The sequence below is a fragment of the Stegostoma tigrinum genome, chromosome 12, assembly GCF_030684315.1.
Source record: "Stegostoma tigrinum isolate sSteTig4 chromosome 12, sSteTig4.hap1, whole genome shotgun sequence".
Lineage (NCBI taxonomy): Eukaryota > Metazoa > Chordata > Chondrichthyes > Orectolobiformes > Stegostomatidae > Stegostoma > Stegostoma tigrinum.
This window is the reverse complement of record NC_081365.1, coordinates 44,760,245-44,783,976: the sequence shown is the minus strand read 5'-3', so window position 1 is coordinate 44,783,976 and position 23,732 is coordinate 44,760,245. Positions and strand designations below refer to the sequence as shown.

Genomic DNA, 23,732 nt, shown 5'->3' with positions numbered 1-23,732 from the left:
AACAATATAAATAGTATAGTTCTTAAAATCCCATCAGTTGGGGAGAAGATGATCTCATCAGATATCTGGGCTTCCAGTTTCAAATTCCAAAACCTAGTTAACATTCAAGCTCATTGCAATAAATGAGATAAGTTTTACCAGTTCTCTACCAGCTTCTGGTTGCTCCATACAAAAAGTGGTTGATAAGATGCTGTTATCTTTAAGTTGATTGATATCCCCTACCCAAAACAGCAACAATGCTGTCTCAGCTCAAGCAGGGGTTGTTTCCACTCCAGTTAAGCTTTCCAGACATGAGGCACTAACGAAAATGAAATATTGTGTGTGGCCATGAAAATTCTCTAGCTCCTAAATGCAAGATTCCCACATATCTTTCAGCTGAATGAACTTCTCAAACTAGAATGTATTCTCTGCCACCACGAAATGCTTGGAAGTTGATCAAAATCTAGTGAAACTCAGAGGTCAAGACAGTTCCTTTAAGACTGATAAACTGTTCCACCATAATATTCAATTACATATTTTTATCTCAGAAATGATCTCATCCTATCCTGAAGGCAATGGTTCAAACCAGTGCACTGTTCCATTAGAAATATCTATCACTCAGTAATTAGCCTAAGTAGATATTTTCATATCAAGTCAATCAAATGGTTGACCATAGAAAGAGTCACAATTAGGATTTCTGTAACCTATCTAGGGAATTGCCATGTGGGAAGGGAACAGAGTCCGTCGTGGTTAATGCCATTTTCAACACTGCCTCCACCTTTTGGGGGCAATCAAATAATTTAGCATTGTCTGGATTAGCATCACCACCTACATCTAACAGATGCACGTGTCCATAAGAATATCATTAGGAGCGGCCACCACATAGCCATAGAGTCATAGTGTCATACAGCACGGAACCAGGTCCTTCAATCCAACCAGTCCATGTCAAACATAATTCCACACTAAACTAGTCCCACCTGTCTGCTCCTGGCCCATATCCCTCCAAACCTTTCCTATTCATGTATCTATCCAAATGTCTTTTAAAGATTGTAACTGTACCTACATGAACCACTTCCTCAGGAAGTTGATTCCACACATGTACCACTGCCTGTGTACAAAATTTGCCTCATGTTTTTTTAAATCTATCTCCTCTCACCATAAAATATACCCCTTAGCCTTGAAATCCCCCACCCTGGGAAAAGACAACCACCATTAACTCTATCTATACCTTTTATTATTTTATAAACTTCTATCAGGTCACTTCTCAACTTCCTATGCTCCAGTGAAAGAAGTCCTAGACTTTCCAGCCTTTCTTTATAACTCAAACCTTGCATACCTGGCATCATCCTGGTAAATCTGTTTCAAACCCTCTCCAGCTTGATAATAGCTTTCCAATAACTGAGCAACCCCAGGAACTGCACACGGTATTCCAGAGAGGCCTCATCCTTGTCCTGTACAACCTCAACATAACTTCGCAACTCCTGTACGCAAAGGACTAAGCAACAAACACCTTTCTAACCACCCTGTCTACATGTGACACAAACTTCAAAGAATAATGTACCTGCACCCTGGGCCCCTGTCCTTTTAAAGACAAAGTCCTGCTTTCACATCAAGGATATCTTCTAAGCTGTTACGTGGCACTTTCACTGTGCTAAATGGGACAGACTTTGAACAGATCTAGCAATTCATGACTGTGTGGACATGAGATGTTGAGGAACATCAGCAGTAGTGAAATTGTATTCAACATAATTTGTAACCTGGTGGTCCAGCATATTCTTCACTCTGTCATTATCATCAATCCATAGAAGCAACCCTGAATCAAAGATGAATGCAGGCAGGCATGCCAGGGAAATCAGAGGCAAAGACAGTTGAGAAATCAGCCAACTCTCCCAGTTAGACATTTATTTTCAAGGAGTACGTAGCTTCTTATTTTCCTCACCAAAATATGCCATCTCAGACTTTCTATATTCAGATTAAATTGCAGCACACATACTCATTCTGCAAAGAATAGTCACCTCATTATTGCCTTGGAATAAAGTCTCAATGAGAGATCTAATCTTTTTTGTGGTGAAACAGAAGCAGTCAATCACATTAAAGATTCCTCCCAGATAGCTAACCAAGAAATAAAAAGCACTAATAATCAAACCACAGAGTGTAAAATAAAAATGAGGATCAATACTTGGGGTTAGGTAGAAACTGAAAAATAACAAATTCTAAAGCAAAATTCATCAGTTAAAATGTTTGTTTAAAATTTGTTCAGGGGATGTGACACCTCTAGTTAGTCCAGCTTTTGCTGTCCTTAGGTAGATGATGGTGAGTTGCCCTTTTAAGGCATTGCACTCCATGGAGGGTAGGTACACCTACAATGCTGTTAGGAAGGGATTATAGTGGAGACAAATATAAAATTAATTATTCAGCGCCATATCTGATGCTCAGCAGTCGTTATTACTCAGATTGTTATTAAAAACCCACTACACCTCATTGTAAAGGCTCAACATTTTAATGGGGTTTTAAAATAACAATATGCGAAAGAAAAAAAAATTGGAGTAGTTTCCAGGTTCAATAACTTCACTGGGTGCTGGTACTGTGAGGGTGGTCCACTGCACAGTTTATGGTGAAACAGTGAACGTGTGTCTGCAAAGTCAGAATATCTTTTTAAATCAGTGCTTGTGCTAAATTTTGAAGTTGCAAACACACTAAGAAGGTTTTATGCCAAATGTTTACCATTCACCATCAAAAATCCCACACCAGCACAGCCATAGTCATCTTATATTTTGTTGCCATCCTCAACAGTAACACTAATTTCACCCACAAATTTTGATATGGTATGTCAAGTCCAACTTTTATATATTTAGCAAACATCGGCAATTCCAGTATCTGTGGAACACAACTTTGCACCTTTTGTAAATTTGTATACTTTTTGAATAGGATGATTATTTAGGACAGTTTTCGTAATTCTTCCTTCCGCCTCTAATTTTGTCCTCTCAAATTGTATTCAAAATGCATTCTTTAGCTATACAGCAAGGTAGTGTCTAATCTTTGCTAGGAGATGCATTTGGTATGGAGCTTTTCCCTTTCCTTTTGAAGTAGTGTCTCAGATATCAGGAAATGTGTTCTTCAGAAATATTAAGCTGGGGTTTCAAAATTAGAATTTCTAAATGAAATAACAACATTTAACTAGTAGTCTAAATTTAACCTTAGTAATCCAATAAATTAGAGACATTCTACTTTTGGAAAACAGTTTCCTTTAAATAAATGTCAGAGTCACAAAAACAATGCCAATTAAAATAAGACCCAGTAAACTGGACTGTATAGAGGCAAATTTGTTAATGTGGAACAAAACTCCTTTAACTGTATAGTTAGATCAATTCATCACAGCTTTATTAATACAGAACCGTCAAGTTTGTCTTTGGAATTCAACTGTTTACTGCTGCAATTACACTATTCCTTTCCCATGTAGGAGTGTGCATATGGGTATCACTTACCACACACAGAGCTGCCGTAGAAATCCCAGTACAAGCCAGGGTCATCATTGCTTCGACCTTGCAAATCAGCAAAGTACTCTGGGGGTGGGGCAAAAACATACAAAATGGTCAAAACACTGACGGCGGAGAATTCTGCTCATTGTGGTTTAGTCATACAATAATAAAAATGTTAAAATATGGCAGTGAAATATTCAGTATCCCAACTGTGCAGTTTAAAATTGGAAAGGTTATTTCAATAATAATGCAAGGCCAAATTTATAAAAATAGACGTATCAGGGTATTGGACCAGTTATTAAAATGTCCATTACATCTCTGATTCCACCCAGTCCACGCAACCCCCAACCCAGATTGGTGCTTTTTTTTAAAACTCGGTTATTCGCTTCCTCCAGGCAATTACATTGCTTTGAATAGGGGTTAGGGACGGTCTGTTTCATTATGTGTGATGTCTCACCCATTGTGTGGCTAGATGGATAACTTGAACTTTTCCTCTCTGTCATTTTTGTACAGTCAAATGTAAAACATAAGTACCCAGAAAGTAACAGACCATTTTTGTGACATTTCTGAGGCTGCTTGTTCCTTTACTTACAGCTCTCAGCAGCCTATGCCACAAATCACTTTTAGTGAAGCAGTGGGAGGGAAAGGGTGAAAGGAGCTGAGGGGAAATGAAGTATCATCAGGTTTTCGTACCTAGCCTGATGGTGAGTTTTTAAAAAGAGATACAGATTGTGTTTTTCACTTGAATGCCTGAGGACATATCCATTAAAGCATCCCTTCAGGTAAAATCTTTGAGAATTTAAAATCTCTGCTAAACATGCATTTATTTCGAGCTAAAAGAGAACAAGGTCTGTGCAATAATTGAAGTTCAGTTTTAAAATCTACATCTCATTCTTATTGAATTGGACTACTCAGAAATAATTTCAACTCAATTCATCATTTAAATTAAGTTGATCTGCATCATAGCATTTACAAATTAGTTCCAAATGAGAGTTCATACATTACACACACACCTGTGTATTGAGTATAATACATTTAACTGCTTCAGGGCACAGGAACAATCTAGAGACAACTTCTTAAAAGTTTCAGACATCTGGTGAATCTGCTCATTTCCCTGGAGATATACAGGCCTCCATATTTACAATGTTTTGAAGAAGAAAAGGAGGTTCCCAGAAAAGAATACCAGACAGATTTTCCTGTATCTTTGGCACTTCCTATAGCCCAGCTTTATACTGCATCCCATCAGTAAAGGGTCAGGCAATTATTTCAGGCCAGTTTGGAAACTGCTTTAAGTGAAGAATATTAGTCTTTAAGGAGAAAATAACAAATCTGTTCTTACTTTTATAACTAACTTGGAAAGAATTATTGGATAGGAATGGCTATGCCATTCTGCATCAAAGCAACTGCTGCCTGAGCTGATATGTCACTGGATTCTTCCTACCAATAAGTGAGTTCAAAATCTCCCAATATATCTTCCTTATAGTGCACAGGTATATCCTGCAAGTCATAGAAGGCTACTTTATCCACATTACATAATGAACCTATTCCTTCGCAAGAGGAAATCCTCTAATAGAAGACAAATAGATATTTCCATAGTCTCTTTCAACATCCAAAATTTAACAGCCCTGCCTATTGATGGATCACATGAAATAATGCACAGCACTGCCTACAATGCAGTTCCCTTTCTGAGAAGAACAGAGTTCACTCCATCAGTATGTAGTAAGCCTTGATTATAGGGACAGAATCTCTTTATCTCGGCCACCTGAACCACCCCTGCCATTGTCCTAAACTTTCTATGAGCACTCATCACCTGCATCACCAAGAACATTGGGGTCAATGCACAAGCAGTTCTGTGCTACACTGCCAAACAGTTAACCTTTTGTTATCTGCTAAGATGTGCTGCTTGTACTACTGGCATATGGTGTCTGAGCATCAGTGCTGTAATGCCATTGTGCTGCAACTGCGATATCAGACTTTACAAGGCTGACCTCCATTATTGGATTCAACAGAGATTGAAAATGTCCTGAGTAATAACTGAGTTAATTCACCGTGAGAGTTTATGTAGCACGTTCAGGATAATGTAAACCAAAATATTCAACAGCTAATTAATTACTTTTGTAATGTCCTGTATAGAAAAATGTGGTAAAAGAGCACAAGGTCCTACAAAATGCAATTATATAAATGACTAGTTAATTTATCTAGCAAGGGTTGGTTTTGGATTTTTATTCCCTGTTCTTTTTCAGAAGGGAGTTGACTATTTTTTGGCATCCTGAACAGACAGGTAAAATCAAGTTTTAATATTTCAAAAGCATTCCTTATAATGCAGAAACGTGAATCATGCCAAAACAGATGCTCAAATCCTGGAGTGATTCTTGAACACTTAATCAAACTTAAATTTACAGACTTTGCATGTTAATGTTATAGAACATATATATCCATAATGTTTTGTCAGACTCCAAATATGGAGACAATCATTTCTATTCATATTAAATCTCACCATGCATTATCAAAATCACCTTGGGTTTTATTAAAAATCAAATGTATAGCATTTGTGATAATTGACTACATCAAGCGACTTGAGAAATGTCATCATTGTGCTACAAAATTTACATCAAAGGCAATTTCACAACTGAAAAATGTCCCCCACTGAAGTCAACTGAAATGTTTAGCAATTCAAATTTCGCCATACCTGCGAGAAACAGTTCCATCACTTCACTATGTGCCATTTTCAGAACAGTACGACCTGAGTAAGTGGCCAGGGTTGGATCTGCACTGTATGAAAGCAACAGCCGAACCACTTCCAAGTGATCATTTTCTACGGCATCATGAATAGGCCTTTAGTAAAAGCAAAACTTCAAACTTAATGTGGTAGTAAACTATTGTACAAATGCAAATCTTATTTATACAAACAAATGTAAATAGACAGGGTATTTTGAAACACTATTTAATTATGAGAAAAATCTCCTTGATAACTATGTACTTTTTCAGGAGGAATCAATAAATAGGAAATTGGCATGAGACGCTGGCTGATGAAGTTTATCCTACTGGAATTTCACATGTGTATAGGATTGGTTTCTGTTTCATACTGGTGGTTGAATAGACTGCCAATACTCCATTGTGTATACACATACGTACATATATATAAACTCAGTAATACAGAGTGTCCAGCTATGAGCTGCTCTCAGTGATCATGTATGTTGGAGAATTAAGGATGCAGATCGGTACAATTGCTCTGACAGAGCATGGAAGCACTGAATACGGAGAAGTGCCCAATTTCTATGATTAGTTGCAACTACAAGCAATAAATTTGTTGAGGTACTTGATGTTGAAGCTTATTACTTGCAATGGAGTCTTTGATTTATGCCTTGCTCTCACTACTGTAATTCGGTAAACAAAATAAAATTCACCAAAAGTGAATTTGGAAGGCAAAAAACAAATAGCACAAGAAATGATGCTACCAAATTTTTTAAAAATTAGATTTAATCAGTTATTGTTTACTTAAAAGAACTCATTTAAATTGTACAGATTAATTTCAGCTTTATCAAACAGCAGCTCAGTGGCTCAGCGGTTAGCACTGCTTCCTCACAATGCCAGGAACCCAGGATCAATTCCACCCTTGGGCAAATGCGTGTGTGTAGACTTTGCACATTCTGCCTGAGTCTGCGTGGGTTTCCTCTGGGTGCTCCAGTTTCCTCCCGCAGCCCAAAGATGTGCAAGTGAGGTGGACTGGCCATGGTAAATTGCCCAGTGTCCAAAGATGTGCAGCCTAGGTGAATTAGCCATGGGAAAAATAGGGATAGGACAGGGAGTTGAGTCTGGGTGAGACGCTCTTTGCAGGGTTGGTGTGGACTTGATGATTCCAAAGGCCTGCTGCTACACTGCAGGGATTCTATGAAACTACAGAATTCACTATAGTGAAAAAGCATACATTTCAGTTGCTTGGATTAAAAAGTTAATTGAAGGGTTAAATTAAAATTTGAATTGAGCACTTCTGTGCACTAGCTTTACTAATTATCAGATAACTTAAGTTTCACTACTAGATGTTTAACATAAGGAATCTAGAACAATTTAATGAGATGACTCAAATAACCCAATGAAATAAATACCTTGTTCCATCCTGAGCACTGCAGTTAACATCAGCTCCATGTTCTAGAAGGTGACAAACAATGCTGAGCCATCCTCTGGCACAGGCTTCATGCAAAGCACAATAACCAGCATTGTCACGATGATTTACATCGCAAACCTTGTTTTCTAAACAATACAGTACTACTTCCTAGAAAATAAACAAAAGAATGAATTTTGTTTGCATCCTCTGTGATCCTATAAAATTGTTCCCAATCTCACTTTACAACAAGTACTATTTTAATAGAATAATGTTTCAACCCAAAACAAAATCCATACAAATCGATTCTGAGCAGTTTGTGAAATGTTGTAATGATCACGTTGATAAGGTTTAACTATATGTATGGTGTTATTAGCAGATACGTTTAACACCAGTGACCAAGGGGAATAACAGCTAGTAATCTCTTCTAATAAGTTAAAAAAAGCATGTGCTTCCTCAGCAAGCCGCTAATGAGCAAACTACACCCATAAAGAAAATGTGTGAATTGGAGCAGTCAGTTGGACAATGCAACAAAAACTTTAGCAGTCTGATACTGAACTCAAACGACAGTTGAATCCCTTTTAATCTTGAAAGGCAATTATCTTAAACTCCAAATTTGTAATTAATAAAAATTATATTCCAGCAGATTAACAGATTCTGATTATATTAAGGAAAGAAAAGTAACTAAGGAGAGAATAGTGCCCATTAAAGATCAGCAAGTCTGTCTATGTTTGGAACTTCAAGAGAGGGGGGAGATACTATATGAGTATTTTGCATCAGTGTTTACTGTGGAGAAGGATATGGAAGATATAGAACGTGTGGAAATAAATAGTGACATCTTGAAAAAATATTCATATTACAGAGGAGGCAGTGCTGGATGGCTTAGAATGCATAAAGGTGGATAAATTGCTGGTACCTGATCAGGTGTAACCTAGAACTGTGTGGGAAGCGAAGGAAGTGATTGAGCTCCTTGCTGAGATACTTACATTATCGATAGCCACAGTAAGATGGTGCAAGACTGAAAGTTGACTAACGTGGTGCCATTATTTAAGAAAGGTGGTAAAGAAAAGCCAGGGAACTATAAACTGGTGACTCTGGCATCAGCGTTGGGCAAGTTGTTGGAGGCAATCCTGAGGCACAGGATTTACACGTATTTGGAAAGGCAAGGTCTGATTAGGGATAGTCAACATGGCTTTGTGCATGGGAAATCATGTCTCACAAATTTGACTGAGTTTTTTGAAGTAGTAATGAAGAGAATTGATAAGGGCAAAGCAGTGGACGTGATCCATATAGACTTCGGTAAGGCATTCAACAAGACTCCTCATAGTAGACTGATTAGCAAGGTAAGATCACGTGGAATACAGGGACAACTAGCCATCTGGATACAGAACTGGATCAAAAGGTAGGAGTCAGAGGGTGGTGGTGGAGGGTTGCTTTTCATACTGAGGCCTGTGACGAGCGGGGTGCCACAAGCATTGGTAATGGTTCCACAGCCTTTTCTCATTTATATAAATGGTTTGAAGTGAATATAGGAGGTATGGTTAGTAAGTTTGCAAATGACACCAAAATTGGAGGTGTAGTGGACAATGAATTAGGGTACCTCAGAGTACGATGGGATCTTGATCAGATAGGTCAATGGGCCAAGGAGTGGCAGACGGAATTTAATTTAGCTAAATGTGAGGTGCTGCATTTTGGAAAGGCAAATCAGGGCAGGACTTATATGAATAATGGTAAGATCCTGGGGAGTGTTGCTGAACAAAGAGACCTTTGAATGCAGGTTCATAGTTCCTTGAAAATGGAGTCACAGGTAGACGGGATAGTGAAGAAGGTGTTTGGTATGCTTGCCTTTATTGGTCAATGAATTGAGCAAGGAGTTGGGAGGTCATGTTGCAGCTGCACAGGACATTAGTTAGGCCACTTTTGGAATACTGCATGCAACTTTGGTCTCCCTGCTGTAGGAAGGATGTTGTTAAATTTGAAAGGGTTCAGAAAAGATTTACAAGAATGTTGCCAGGGTTGGAGGGTTTGGGCTATAGGGAGAGGCTGAATAGGCTGGGGCTATTTTCCCTGAAGTGTTGGAGGCTGAGGGATGATCTTCTAGGGGTTTATAAAATCATGAGAAGCATAGATAGGTTAAATAGACAAAGTCCTTTCATCAGAGTAGAGAAGTCTAAAACTAGGGGGCATAGGTTTAAGGTGAGAAGGGAAAGATTTAAAGGGGACATAAGGGGAAACTTTTTGACACTGAGGATGCTGCATGTATGGAATGAGCTGCCAGAGGAAGTGGTGGAGGCTGGTAAAATTACAACATTTAAAAGGCATCTGGAGGGGTGTATGAATAGGAAGGGTTGAGAAGGATATGAATCAAATGCTGGCAATTAACTAGATTTATTTAACGCAGCTGGTTGGCATGGACAAGTTGGACTGAAGGGTCTGTTTCCATGCTGTACAGCTTTATGTCTCTATTAACACTATTTCTCTCTCCAGATGCTGCTGTAGCTACTAAGCATTTACTATTCTTTGGCTTTTTTTGTCAGATTTCTAGCCTCTTTGATATCTTACATTTACAACCACTCCAAATTGTTCAATTTACGTTTTCAAATATTGTATAACTCATTTAAGCTTTTTAACTGATCTGAAAGACCTGACATACAAGTACTTGTTGGTGGACCTGAAATGCAAGAAGAATGGCAGCATTGAAATAAAGGTAGTAGACACAATTAGCTCATTAAAGAAAAAGGATTTCAGCAAAAGTGAGTGAGCACTGCAAACAGTTTCCTCACTGCAACATTCCACTTCCTATTCTTCAAACTTCCTGCTGGTGTGGAAATAATCTACAGGATGAGCAGTTAACTATTGAAGCTGGCACCTCCAGTCCAGAATGAAGAACACCAAGCTCTGTCACTGAACTGCAGTATGCAGACCACGTGTGCAAGTGCATACACTCAGAGGCTGAGCTCCAAACTATCGCCAATGAATGTATAGTGGCCATTGAAAGAATGGGCCTGAGGCTAAACACCCAGAAGACAATGGGTCTCTACTCACCCAATTCCACGACACAACACTGCCACCAGTCCCTGGCTATCAAGATCTATGGAACTACCTGACAATATGGATAATTTTCCATATATTGTGAGCAGCCTCTCAGCAAGGGCAAACATCAACAATGAAATTCAACATTGCCTTGAGTGTTCCAGCAAGGCTTTGGCAAACTGAGGATCAGAGCTGCGTGCTTGATGATAAAGATCCCAGCCTGACACAAACTTAATGGTATACAGGCCAGCAGTGTTACCAACCCTCCTATATGTCTCGGATACAAGGACAACATGCAACAAACACCTCAAATACCTTGAGAAATGTCACCAGTGATTCTTCCTCAAAATTCTGTTAATCCAGTGACACATTAGACACTCCAATTTTGGTGTCCTCTCTCAGGCCAACACCCCAGCATCATGGCACTGATGACTGTCAGCTTCATTAGGTAGGCTACATCATCCATATGCTTGACATGACTTACAAAACCAGTTCTCTGTTAGTTTCATCACAGCAAGCAGTTACCATGCAGGCAGCTTCCCTAAAAAATATACAATATTCCTTGCAATTTGAGGGAATCTCCAGCCAAAGACTGCCCAAACTGGGAAAGAAGCATCTCTGAAGGTGCCAACCATTTTTAGCATCTCTGACAAGCTTATATTGAAGTTAAGCACAAACAGTGGAAGGCGCATTCAAAAACTGAGAACCCCACCCAATCACCTCTTCAAAAGGCATCTGCAGCAGATCAGGATGTGCAGAGTCAGAAGTGGACTGTTTAGTGACTAAAAAACCCAAAAACCAAAGTGGAAGAAAGTCATTCTTGATCGCAATTGACTGCCTAAGAAGAAGATGATGATGTATAGAATTAAGGAACATCAGAGGACAGAAAATAATAGAAGAAATGTTCATTGCAATGTCCAATAGCAGTGATGTCATGGAAGGTTAGTTTTTTGTTCGGGCATGTAAGTTCAGTACTGCCTCGGATCGTTGCAAAGGTCAACAAAATATTGTCAATTTTAGTGCGCATCAGAAAATCACAATTGTATGTTGAACCTACGTTATACTGAAATAATGGGATCCTCATCTTGAGGCTAATTGTCACACACTTTGAGATATTACTAAGTGTATAAATAGGTTCGAGAAAATTGGAACATCTAGGACTGGATTTTCAATCTGGAATTGGGAATCTGATGCCCAGGTCATTTCTGAATTCCAATCCCACAATGTAATCTTTAACTGCAGTTTTCATTAGTGGAGCTGAGTGTCGCTAGGAGGTGGGAATTGACTTTTATGTACTACACTCAAAAGCAAACAGCAGCTTTAAAAACAGAAAAGGCAGGTGATCAGATCCAATGCAAACAAATAATCAAATGGCCAGCATGAAGGTATAAAGCTGCTCTGATAGAATAACCCTTTCTGCCAAAATCTTTCTCAGCAGAAATGTTAACTTAATGGATCCTCGCACTGCACATTCAGCCCATTAATAAGCTCAAGGAGTTTAGCGGGCAATTAATTAAAGCCAAATGGGTTGTCGGCACCTAATCCCACTCCCTTTGCTCTGAAAATAGCACTATGCTTGGGAGGTATCAGGACACTGACACATCATCCAGCAATGCTATTTTCAAAGCATGCCTGCATCTGATTTTGTCTCCACAGATGATTGAAAAATCAAGCCTCCAGTGTCTAGAATAAGCAAAATCTGTCTGGTGAATATGACTCAGTACAATTTAATACGCTTAATTAATTGACGGCCAGATTAAAACAACAATTAGTCATCTGGGTAATTCAGCCTAATTTTCAACATTTTGGTGGATTGAGTCAGTCAGTAAACATTCACAAAATATACATTTAAGATAGAAAGCTAGAATTTGCAAAGCCTTGCTGCCAGCTTGTTGAATGCAGCACAGGTAGGGATTCTTCAATAGTGTTCACAATTAACACTCCACACTGGAAATTTATTCATTACAATATTATTGATAACATGCTTTAAACAGCAAAATAGTGCCTGTTCCACATTAGAGTGAAAAAATTGCCTAGTACACAATGCAGCTTAGCACAATGCAATCAGGTACATTCTTTGTTGTTACCAGCTGATAAATTCACTACGCTTAATTAAATCTTCAAAATACTAACGTATTTCATTACTATTTGATCAACCACAGGTTAGCTCATAACCTGACAATTTCTTCCAATCCGATTTATTGGCTGTCACATTGGCTTGCAGACCTGAAGCAAGTTTTTATACCCAGACAGAACATTAACTAAGGGCTGAGGTTTCCAAATCTGTGACACGTTAAACACATTATACATATAATTGGTACAGGTTATGATTTTGATAATTCCCTATGCCACCAAACGTTGTTCTTGCAAAATAAAAACATTTTTTAAAAACTCACAATGAAATATGGAAATCCAGCAAAATACTTCTACTTTTTCCTGATACTAAATTAGCTAATTGGGTGATCTTTAGTGACATAATCCGACTATTTAGGAAAAAAAATATTGATAACCCAATACCAAATAAAACAAAACTTACTAATCCTTGCAGCTTGAAGATGTAACACTTTAAATCTTACTGAGAACTTTTCCATACTTCAGATACTGGAGATGGGATATTGGTTTAGATATTCTGAATGTGGTATAATGCAATATTTAAAGTGAAATAAAGTGAAGTGTTTGTTCTAAATTTGTACACCAACATGATACACATATATGCATAATTAACATATGCTTGGAAAATTTGCAAACAGTTACAAACTGTTTAAATGTTGTATGTACCAACTGATGGTGCCAGTTACAAAATGCTATATAAATCTGGATGGAAATTAAAGTTTATCACATTCCCAAATAAAACTCAACCACTTTTACAGCTACAACAGATGACCGAAAATAAAAGAATATTTCATTATCTGTTTCTGAATGCAGGACTTACCTCGTAGCCTAGACGCGCTGCTCTTTGCAGCAAAGTCTCACCAGCGTTTTTATTGACAATGAGTCTGCGTGCTTCTGGAGGCATGGGACGACTTGGAGTTGTCTCCTGTGGAGTGCTGACTGCTTGTACAGTCAAGGGCCGGGAGCATTGCAGGAATAATGGAATCTGCAACAGATGATCAGCAGACTTCTGTTCACATGTTTTCTTTGGTGTGGAATCTATGTCTGTGGTTGGTGCTGGACGTTTTCTAGAATTCCTGCTGACACTGGTTTGCTGTAAATAAGTAACCAAAAATAAATTAATGCCACAGAGGACTGCTTTGATAAAACTGAGCCTATGCAAACACATGACTTACATTCTCTGCTTAGGGTTAACAAAAATCATGTAAGATTGGCTAAACAGCAATAAAAAGCAAAAAACTTACATTTGCATCCTGCTTTATAATATGTCTCAGAAACATCCTGGGGTGCTTTCAATACAAATTATTTTGAAATGCATCCATTGCTGTTATTTAGGCAAGAGATTGGTAGGACTGGTGTACACTATTAAATGATACATTGTTCAATCAAGAAGAAGTGAAATATTTGAGAAGTGCAAGAGGAAAACTGCTGAAAGCTGTTGAACATAGGAGAGGTGACAAACCTAGCAATGGTCACGAACAACACACTTTAAATGGGTTTGTTGTTGTATACTGGTCAAAGAATTCACATCACAAAAATGAAGTAGTAGAGGGATTTTGGAAGGAGTCCAGAGCATGGGGTGAAGTAGCTGAACGGATAGGAACCCAAATGTAAATCGAAAGGGGTAGGAGTGGGAGACAGTTGTGCATAAAAGAACAGAGATTTCAGGACTCAGATAGTGTTAGGACTGGATGATTATAGGAACAAGGACACCGTGGATTAAAACACAGGTCAGAAATTGAAACGGGAAGTGATGGGAGAACTAAGAACTAATGCATGTCAGAAAAAACAGCAGTGATAGGTTGGCAGTTCTTGAAGAGAAACAGGCATAACGAGCGTAAGTTTCAGCAAACGTGAACTTTATGTAGGGGGCTGTATAGGAAGCAAGAAGAACAGCTGACTCTGCAGATGATCAAGTCAGAAATGTAGACAAGTGATGTTACAAAGGTGGAAGAAGGGGGTTGTTGTGGTAAGAGAGAACGAGATCAGGGAGCTCAGTCCAGAATCAAATAGGAAAACAACATTTGAAAAAAAATCAATTCAACTTTAAGACAGTGGCTGAACAGGAGGATGGAGTCAATAGTGAGTGCATAAAGTTGTTGTGAGATCAATCTGATAAAATAAAGGCAGTGAAGATGGTGGCAAAAGAACTAGGTATTATCGGTATACAAGTGAAAGCTGAATCCTTATCTGCAGATGATATCCCCTAAAGAGAATGTAGATGAGGATGGGTTAATAATTATGCTGACTTGGTTTAGGTATGCTCAATGAATAGAAGAAAAAGTAAGAAAATCAGATGAAATGTTTTCACAGGAAAATAATCATTGATATGACTGTTTTACTGTGAATGGCTATTGAAGTTAAAGTATTGCATCATTTAAAAGAGAATTTCATATGGGAAAAGAAAGAATTTTAAAAAGCTTTGAACTGAAATTAGAACAGATATTTTGAACTTAAGTGGTAATGCTGGCTCAGGAATTACACTACTTATGTATTGTAATTTCTATAATTCAGCCAAAATGTAAGGGACAATTTCTGAAATGTGGACACAGCCTTGTCTATTCCAATGAATATTAAAAATTGTAATGGTTTTGTGCTCCTCAATATTCAATTCATAAAAATGAGATGTAAAATCAAGGAGTGTGAACCTAGAAGAAAAATATTGTAAGATGACAGTTTAGAATTGTAGCACAAATTTTAATTATGGTGCCTGTATAAATTAAAATCAAATGTTTAGAAGTTATAGAAGTTTGACAAAGCATTCATCAAATTTATCTCCTAGAAATGCTTTTCAAAAGGCTGTGAGGCTTGTGCTGAATAAATTAGACATGCGCTAGAAAGGACGTACAGATTGTAATTGGACCTTTAGCAAATTCTTTTTTACATTCCCAACACGTAATCATATAGATAGTGAAATTTTGATATCAAGAATTGATTATCAAATAGGTGTTAATTACATTAAATATATATCAGCTTAGGAATTACTGGTGTATTATTCATAGAAAAAGAAACTTTTTCCAGAATTATATTTTCCAGCCAGTTTACAGTAAACTCGATTGCAGTCTGTGAACTACCTGAAGGAAGAGCAGCAGCATTATTTCCTTACACCAGCTGTTAACTGAACTCTGGAGGTGTTCATGTACCTGAAATAGCTTAACAGCAAAGCTGACAAAATAAAACTGCTTAAGATTTACTTGCCATTGGATGTGGAAAGCTCGTTTCACAGACTAAGAATTGCATATTCTTCTGCAAGTACTCCAGAAGTCAAATGCATAATTTGAAGGACAGTGGTTACACTAACTATATGACTATATATGGCCAGAGATAGCCTAAGGCAGGCAAAAACCACAGTTGACAAATGGCAAACAGTCTTAAATGTAGTAGATTTATGTGCTGAGCACTCAATACGCAGGTCAAAGGGGTCTCAAGTTACTACAACCCTTGCAGACTATCAGTGCTTTCAGTCAATATGTTCACTATTCTCACAGGGAAATCTCTTTAGGGAAGTGTTAGATTTGCTGTCACATACCTGAATCAGAATACAATTGTTAATGGACAGCTTCAATGCTAACTCAGGCTGCAAACATTCATACAGTATGTAATAGAGGAAATGAGGTGCAACTGATCCGAACACGACAAATTACTTTTACATCTTTGGTTACAACAGGATTCCAGCATTAGGCAATAAATATGGCATCAGAAGAAATGAAAATGTACCTGAAGATGTTTGAGCAGTTATTTGATGAATGCAGTTTAAGAAATGAGATAGCTGTGGCACACCTTGGAAGGAATCTAATCTTAACAGCCAGTGCATGATATTTTTTGCTGCATTGCTATAATGCTACTAATTCCTCATTAGTATTTCCATCCTCCAAATCTACTATGCTTCAGTCATTCTGGTCTATCTACATTAATTTTATTTATTGATACATGGCATGTCAGTGTTGCTGGCTGGGCCAACCCATCTCTAGTTGTCCTCAAGAGGTGGTGGCTATGGTAAGTTACTATCTTAAACATTTTCAGTCCATTTGGTGCACGATAGTATCTGCATACATCCACAATGCTCCACTGACAGTGAGAAGTGACAATAATAATCTGGCCAGTCAGCATCTTGGAGGGGAACTTGCAGCTTGTGGTGTTTTCTTTTATTAATTCACTGTGTGAGAGTGTCACTGGGCAGGCAACATTTATTACCCAAAGGGCAGTTAAAGTCAACCACATTGCTGTGGGTCTGGAGTCACTTGTAGGCCAGATCAGGTAACAATGGAAGTTTCCTTCCCTAAAGGACATTAGTAAGCCAGATGTTTCTTTCCCCCAACAATCGACAATGGATTCACTGTCATCATTGGACACTTAATTCCAGTTATTTATTGAATTCAAATTCTACCAATTGCCATGGCAGGATTCGAACCCACATCCCCAGAACATTATCTGGGTCTCTGGATTAACAGTACAGTGATAATACCACAAGGCCATCACCTCCCCATAAGTTGTAACTGTTGTTCCCGTCTTTCCGGGTGGAACTGACCATGTGTTTTGATGGTGCTCTCCAAGGAGCTTTGGTGAATTACCAAAGTGCATCTCATAGATGGTACACACTGCTGTTACTTTGAATTGGTGGTGCCATGAGTGAACATCTGCAGGAGTGGTGTCAAACCAGCGGCTTGCTTTGTCCATGCTGTAGTCTTATTTTGAGGCAAAATTCAGGAGCATGCAGCAAACAATTATTCATGAAAACCTACACTGTAGGACTAGTTAATCCAGTCATGCAGTGAACTACTTCAAGATACCAATGCTACATCTAGTTGTAGCATGAATTGTGTTGCATTTGAGCTCCGCTCTACATTCCCCTGCTCCAGACAAAATCTACTCCTGCAACCCTGCACCCTTCTATCCACAGAACCTGGCTCACCTTACCCCACCTGGCCAATTTCTCCCACCAATCCCAACCTATCCTGAGCATGGTATCATTTACCTGCAACCCCCACCGTGTCACCTTGCAGACTGGCAACTTACCCATCTGGCACTTTATCCCTTACCCAGCTGGGACCATACTCACCTGGCACCTACTACCCTATCCTCCCAGTATCCTAATTCTGGCACCCTAATTGTACAATATCTAATTCTGAATATTTAAATTCCAGAAAACAGTTGCCGACCGTTTGAAATACTTTTGCACTACAAAAGAAATCTCGGAAATAAAATACGGCTCTGCATTTCTGAAGGAGTCCTGATCAAAATCTCCAGTCAGAAATGCAGAGCCCTTTCCTTTGGTTAAAAATGGGACGGAGTGTCATTCTGGGTGAGATAGCCACTCTTCAGAAAATCTGTTCCTGTTATACACGCCTCATCTTCCCTGTTGTAACAAACTCGGTAAAATGTTATTTTTTTGCATTCTGCAATGTCAAAAACAAATTCTAAAGTGATAATGAGGGAGAGAACCAGGTAGCGAAATACGCAGTAGTACTTCCATATTATACTATACAGAAAGAAATGTTCTGTATCTGAATGCCAATACCACTGAGGACATTTCTCCAGACTATACTAGGTTTTCCTGTGTTTGGGTATTTCACAAATTTAGCCGCTCTTTCCTGAAAATAACTTAAAACGATGATCAGTTTGTCCCCATTTTAACCCTCTCATACGACAGATATTGGAAGTGGCGCATGTCTTGTAATTGGATCCACAGCAAGTTCTGTTCCACATTAACCAAACAAACCCCACAGATGTGTGTACAGAATTGCTAACCAAGAAAACAAAGAACCGGGAAATTTAAGTGTGTAATTACCAATAATTGTTTCCATCCACGTGTAACTTCCACCGGATGTCAAAGGAAACAATTCCAAAATTTATGACAATATCCAGTTTTTAATGTAATTGTGCACAATCTTAAGAAAAGATGTGAAATAAAATTTAGTATTTTGACTTTTGAAATCCCAAGCCAATTTAATATCTGATGGGCGTATTAGATTTGTTGGAAGAAAATAATTAATATTGAACACTTCAGTGAAGGAATGTTGAACACAACAGTGCACTTTCTCTCCTTCTGATTATCACCAACTGAGCCCAAAAGCATGCATGGTGCCATGACCACTAAAGTCTCCGTAGTTTGTCAGCAAGGCTAGTTCATCAAGCTGATGAAAGAGAGGGGATCTCATACAGACTTATAAAATTCTAACAGGGCTGGACAGGGTAGATGCAGGGAGGATATTCCTGATGGTGGGTGTGTCCAGAACCAGGATCACAGTATGAGGATTTAGGGTAGACAATTTAGGATAGAGATAAGGAAATATTTCTTCACCTAAAGAGTGGTGAGCCTGTGGAATTCATTACCATAGGATGTAGTTAAATGCCAAAACACTGAATGCATTCAGGAGGCAAGTAGATATGGCACTTGAGGCGAATGGGATCAAAGGTTATGGGGAGAAAGCAGGATTGGGCTGTTGAGTTGGATGATCAGCCATGATCGTGAAGAATGGCAGAGCAGGCTCAAAGGGCCAAATAGCTTCCTCCTGCTCCTATCTTCTATGTTTCTGTGTTTCTGACTGCACTCCTGTGAAATGTACACCAACAAACATTTTTAGACAGTCTAATTTAGTGATCAAGAATGGAAAATCTCTTGTTCCCTACATGGACACGTCACGGTAGCACACTTACAGTCATCATGACAAAAACAGCTTAACATATCATAGCCTAAGGATTAAATTTGCATTTTTGCATTTGTGCAATTCACTACTGCATTACATGGTGAAACACTTCATTTATCCAAAACTTTCAACTATTACTTCATGAGGATATAAAGTTAAATTGAAGTGTTACATTCAGATGAAAGTGAGTTGATGAAAGATTAAGGTTTATCTGAGAACCACATGCTGGATTCATTGGGATAAAGAAGGGTTTTTAAAAAAATAATCTCCCCAATGAAATAACAAACTCCTTTTCATTGCAATAATGACAATAAAGGGGTGGCTGTAGTTGTTTCAGGAAGGTTGTTATAGTTATCGGATCTTTTAAGCACATGTAAGAAAACGTCCAAAGGACTGAGGGTATAGCAGATACACTGACCTTTCTATGAGATTATCTGGTAATGCACACTTTTCAAGAAATCAATCCTAGCTCTGATAGATATGTAATTATACAAACAAAAAAGTTCTTTTAAACACACACTAGTCAAAACTCTGGTGCGGCCGCACTTGGAGTATTGCGTACAGTTCTGGTCACCACATTATAAGAAGGATGTGGAAGCTTTGGAAAGGGTGCAGAGGAGATTTACTAGGTTGTTGCCTGGTATGGAGGGAAGGTCTTACGAGGAAAGGCTGAGGAACTTGAGGCTGTTTTCATTAGAGAGAAGAAGGTTGAGAGGTGACTTAATTGAAACATATAAAATAATCAGAGGGTTAGATAGGGTGGATAGGGAGAACCTTTTTCCTAGGATGGTGACGACGAGCACGAGGGGGCATAGCTTTAAATTGAGGGGTGCAAGATATAGGACAGATGTCAGAGGTGGTTTCTTTACTCAGAGAGTAGTAAGGGAATGGAACACTTTGCCTGCAACGGTAGTAGATTCGCCAACTTTAGGTACATTTAAGTCGTCATTGGATAAGCATATGGACGTACATGGAATAGTGTAGGTTAGATGGGCTTCAGATCGGTATGACAGGTCGGCACAACATCGAGGGCCGAAGGGCCTGTACTGTGCTGTAATGTTCTATGTTCTAGTCCTAGAAGAAAGGATTTAGTGCCTCTGTTGCACCAATATTTTGATGGCAAGAACAACAATGTTGTGAAGAAACCTATAGTACCAAAAGCTTCTTGTGCACCTGCACTTATTGACTAAAATTTTCCTGTCTCCATTCCCAGCAGTTGGTAAACTGTGATTTAGGGAACAAGGGGGAAAAAGTGAGTGCCTCCAATACACCCTAACCTTTAAGGGCAGCTCAGTTTAGAGTGGAATTCCATAGAGTCTAGTGGAAATAATTCAATGTTAAAAAATGTTTTTACAATAGTGTAACGGTTTGAACATGCAAAAGGTATGTATTGCAACACAGAAACATGATTAAAAATGTCAGTTAACAGAAAAGTATTTCCACAATAAATGTTACAGTTCTTAAAGAATCACTTTTGATGGGAAAGACACACCAGTCTAAAATTACCATTGTTTATAATCATTGAACATTTTCTACAATTAAAGGAATCTCTGCAGAAATTATAGACCAATAAATAGATAGATCATAGGTTGACATTCAGGTTAAAATAGTACACTCCTTTTATCTGCTAATATTTTATAGTTGTAGGAATTACCATATCTATTTTATATTTGTTCATTATTCCTCTTCCAGGAGGTGACAATTATTCTGGAGTGCAGCTCCAGGAACAGCAATCCACTGTGCCATTCTTTAATAAGTTTTGTTAAAGCAATCAACTGCTGGCAGCATCAGAGGGTTCAATCTCAGCTTCAACTGATGTCAAAAAATATCTTTGAGCTGGGATCACTGGACAGAATTTAGCAGGAGGAACCTTAGCTGCTTTTTCCACTTCCTGGGCTATATACTTGTTAACAGTACTGGCCAAACTGGTGCCACTACCAACATCGGATAACTCAGGAAAGATCAGGGTCTGAATCTAAACTTGAGAGATCTGGATGGTTCAGCACAACACCAATTTGCACAATTTCAAATTAAACCAGCAGATGAATCTGGTCATATGAAGTTTAACTAATATTTGATTAATTACTTTCAAATTACTGATAGTGTTCATGTACACTCTACCACCACCTATGTAAGTAACAAATATATTCTTATTATAAAGATGCCAGGAATACTCAGGTCAGACAGAGCTTGTGGAGATAAACATTTTTCAGTTCAATGACACTTCATTACAATAGAAGGAATGTAGAAATTAAAGGTGTTTTAAGAGGAGAAGAGGGGGCAGGAAGAACATCTGTGATCCAATCTATTACTGATCTTATGGCTTTTCTTTTCCTGTCTCCCTCTATACTAGCTTCAAAAATCGTACATTTTTACTATCCTTTAGTTCTGATGGAAGATCACTGACCTGAATCATTAACTGTTTTCCTTTACAGATGTCACCTGCCTTATGAATTTTCAGTTTTTATTTTGAAGTTTAGCAATATTTTGCTTTTGATTTTATGATTCTTCATCTGTACCCAAGGGAGATGCGAATTTGTTACAGGAACTATCTTCCTATGGGCTTGTGTCTGTGACCTGTCAGATCCTACGTGAAAATACAAATAAATTAAGCTTATGAGATAACAAGGTGTAGAGGTGGAATCAAACTGCAGGCCAAGCAGCATCTTAGGAGCAGAAAAGCTGATGTTTCAGGCAGATGTTTCGTCAGAAATGGGGGAGGGGGAAAGGGCTCTGAAATAAATAGGGAGGGGGGGGCAGACGGATCGAAGCTGGATAGAGGAGATCATAGGTGGAGAGGAGACAGAAAGTTAAAGAGGCATGGATGGAGCCAGTAGAGGTGAGTGTCGGTAGGGAGGGGATAGGTCAGTCCGTGGAGGACGGACAGGTCAAGGGGGCGGGATGAGGTTAGTAGGTAGGAAATGGGGGTGCGGCTTGAGGTGGGAGGAGGGTAGAGGTGAGAGGAAGAACAGGTTAGGGAGGCGGGGACGAGCTGGGCTGGTTTTGGGGTGCAATAGGGGGAGGGAGATTTTGAAGCTTGTGAAATCCACATTGATATCATTGGGTTGCAGGGCTCCCAAGTGGAATATGAGTTGCTGTTCCTGCAACCTTCGGGTGGCAACATTGTGGCACTGCAGGAGGCCCAGGATGGACATGTCGTCTAAAGAATGGGAGGGGGAGCTGAAACGGTTCACGACCGGGAGGTGCAATTGTTTATTGCGAACCGATTCAAAACACAATGATGCCACCCGAAGGTTGCAGGAACAGCAACTCATATTCCACTTGGGAACCCTGCAGCCCAATGGATGTGAATTTCGCAAGCTTCAAAATCTCCTCTCCCCCTACTGCATCCCAAAACCAGTTCAGTTCGTCCCCACCTCCCTAACCTGTTCTTCCTCTCACCTATTCCCTCCTCCCACCTCAAGCCACACCCCCATTTCCTACCTACTAACTTCATCCCGCCCCCTTGACCTGTCCATCCTCCCCGGATTTACCTATCCCCTCCCCACCTCGCCAACTACACTCACCTCTATTTTGGCTCCATCCATGCCTCTATAACTTGTCTGTCTCCTCTGCACCTATCATCTCCTCTATCCATCTTCAATCCACCTCCCCCTCTCTCCGTATTTATTTCAGAACCCTCTCCCCCACCAATTCTGAAGAAGGGTCTAGGCCCGAAATGTCAGCTTTCCTGCTCCTCTGATGCTGCTTGGCCTGCTGTGTTCATCCAGCTCTATACTTTGTTATCTCGTATTCTCCTGTATCTGCAGTTCCTATTATCTCGGATACTAAATTAAGCTTATACCTTTTCTTCTGAGCTCTCAACATCAGTTGAGTCATCTGCTGTCAGTGATGACCGTCTTCTATCCTGACGCATTAGGTGCTTTGTTTTACATTGGCGCTTTCCTGAAGGTTTCTCCCGTTCGGTGCTTGAATACTTTGGTGAAACTGGTGAGTGTAGATGGTTCTCTTCCTCTCCAGAACACGAGACACCACGCTTGCGGCTTTCCTTGTTTCTTTGCCGCTTATTTGACGATCGTGATGCTGGTGTGCTTGTCTTTCGTTGTACTTGCCAGTTGCTGCTTGTTATGCCAGATGAAATTGTCCTTTTCCTTGGAGATGCTGGAGGTGTAGATAAACCTAAAAATAGTTAACAATTTTTAGAAAAAGGTTCTTGAAATTTAATAATTTTCACAATCTTATAAATAGCTTGTAGATATTGCCTTTTTGCAACTTGAATATTCACCAAATTTTTAGTTTTTTTTAATCCTTCTATGGATCTGATACACTCAGTGACCAGGCACAGAATAAAGTGTTCCAAATTAATGGACATTTCATATAGGTTTACAATAAGAGACATATATATAAAAAAAAATTGAT

The 23,732-nt window shown here is 39.0% G+C and overlaps 1 protein-coding gene across 12 annotated transcripts in view; it reads right to left on the bottom strand.

The window, feature by feature from the left end:
• The window catches only part of bcor (BCL6 corepressor), a 311,037-nt gene that overhangs the window by 3,412 nt on the left and 283,893 nt on the right, over positions 1 to 23,732 (bottom strand). For all 12 annotated transcript variants that reach the window (XM_048540220.2, XM_048540211.2, XM_048540210.2 and 9 more), the window contains 5 exons: positions 23,158 to 23,492; positions 13,526 to 13,798; positions 7,565 to 7,731; positions 6,148 to 6,293; positions 3,465 to 3,542 (listed from right to left, as the gene is read on the bottom strand). In XM_048540220.2, the coding sequence (XP_048396177.1) occupies positions 3,465 to 3,542; positions 6,148 to 6,293; positions 7,565 to 7,731; positions 13,526 to 13,798; positions 23,158 to 23,492 (999 nt within the window). The remainder of the gene's footprint in view (positions 1 to 3,464; positions 3,543 to 6,147; positions 6,294 to 7,564; positions 7,732 to 13,525; positions 13,799 to 23,157; positions 23,493 to 23,732) is intronic.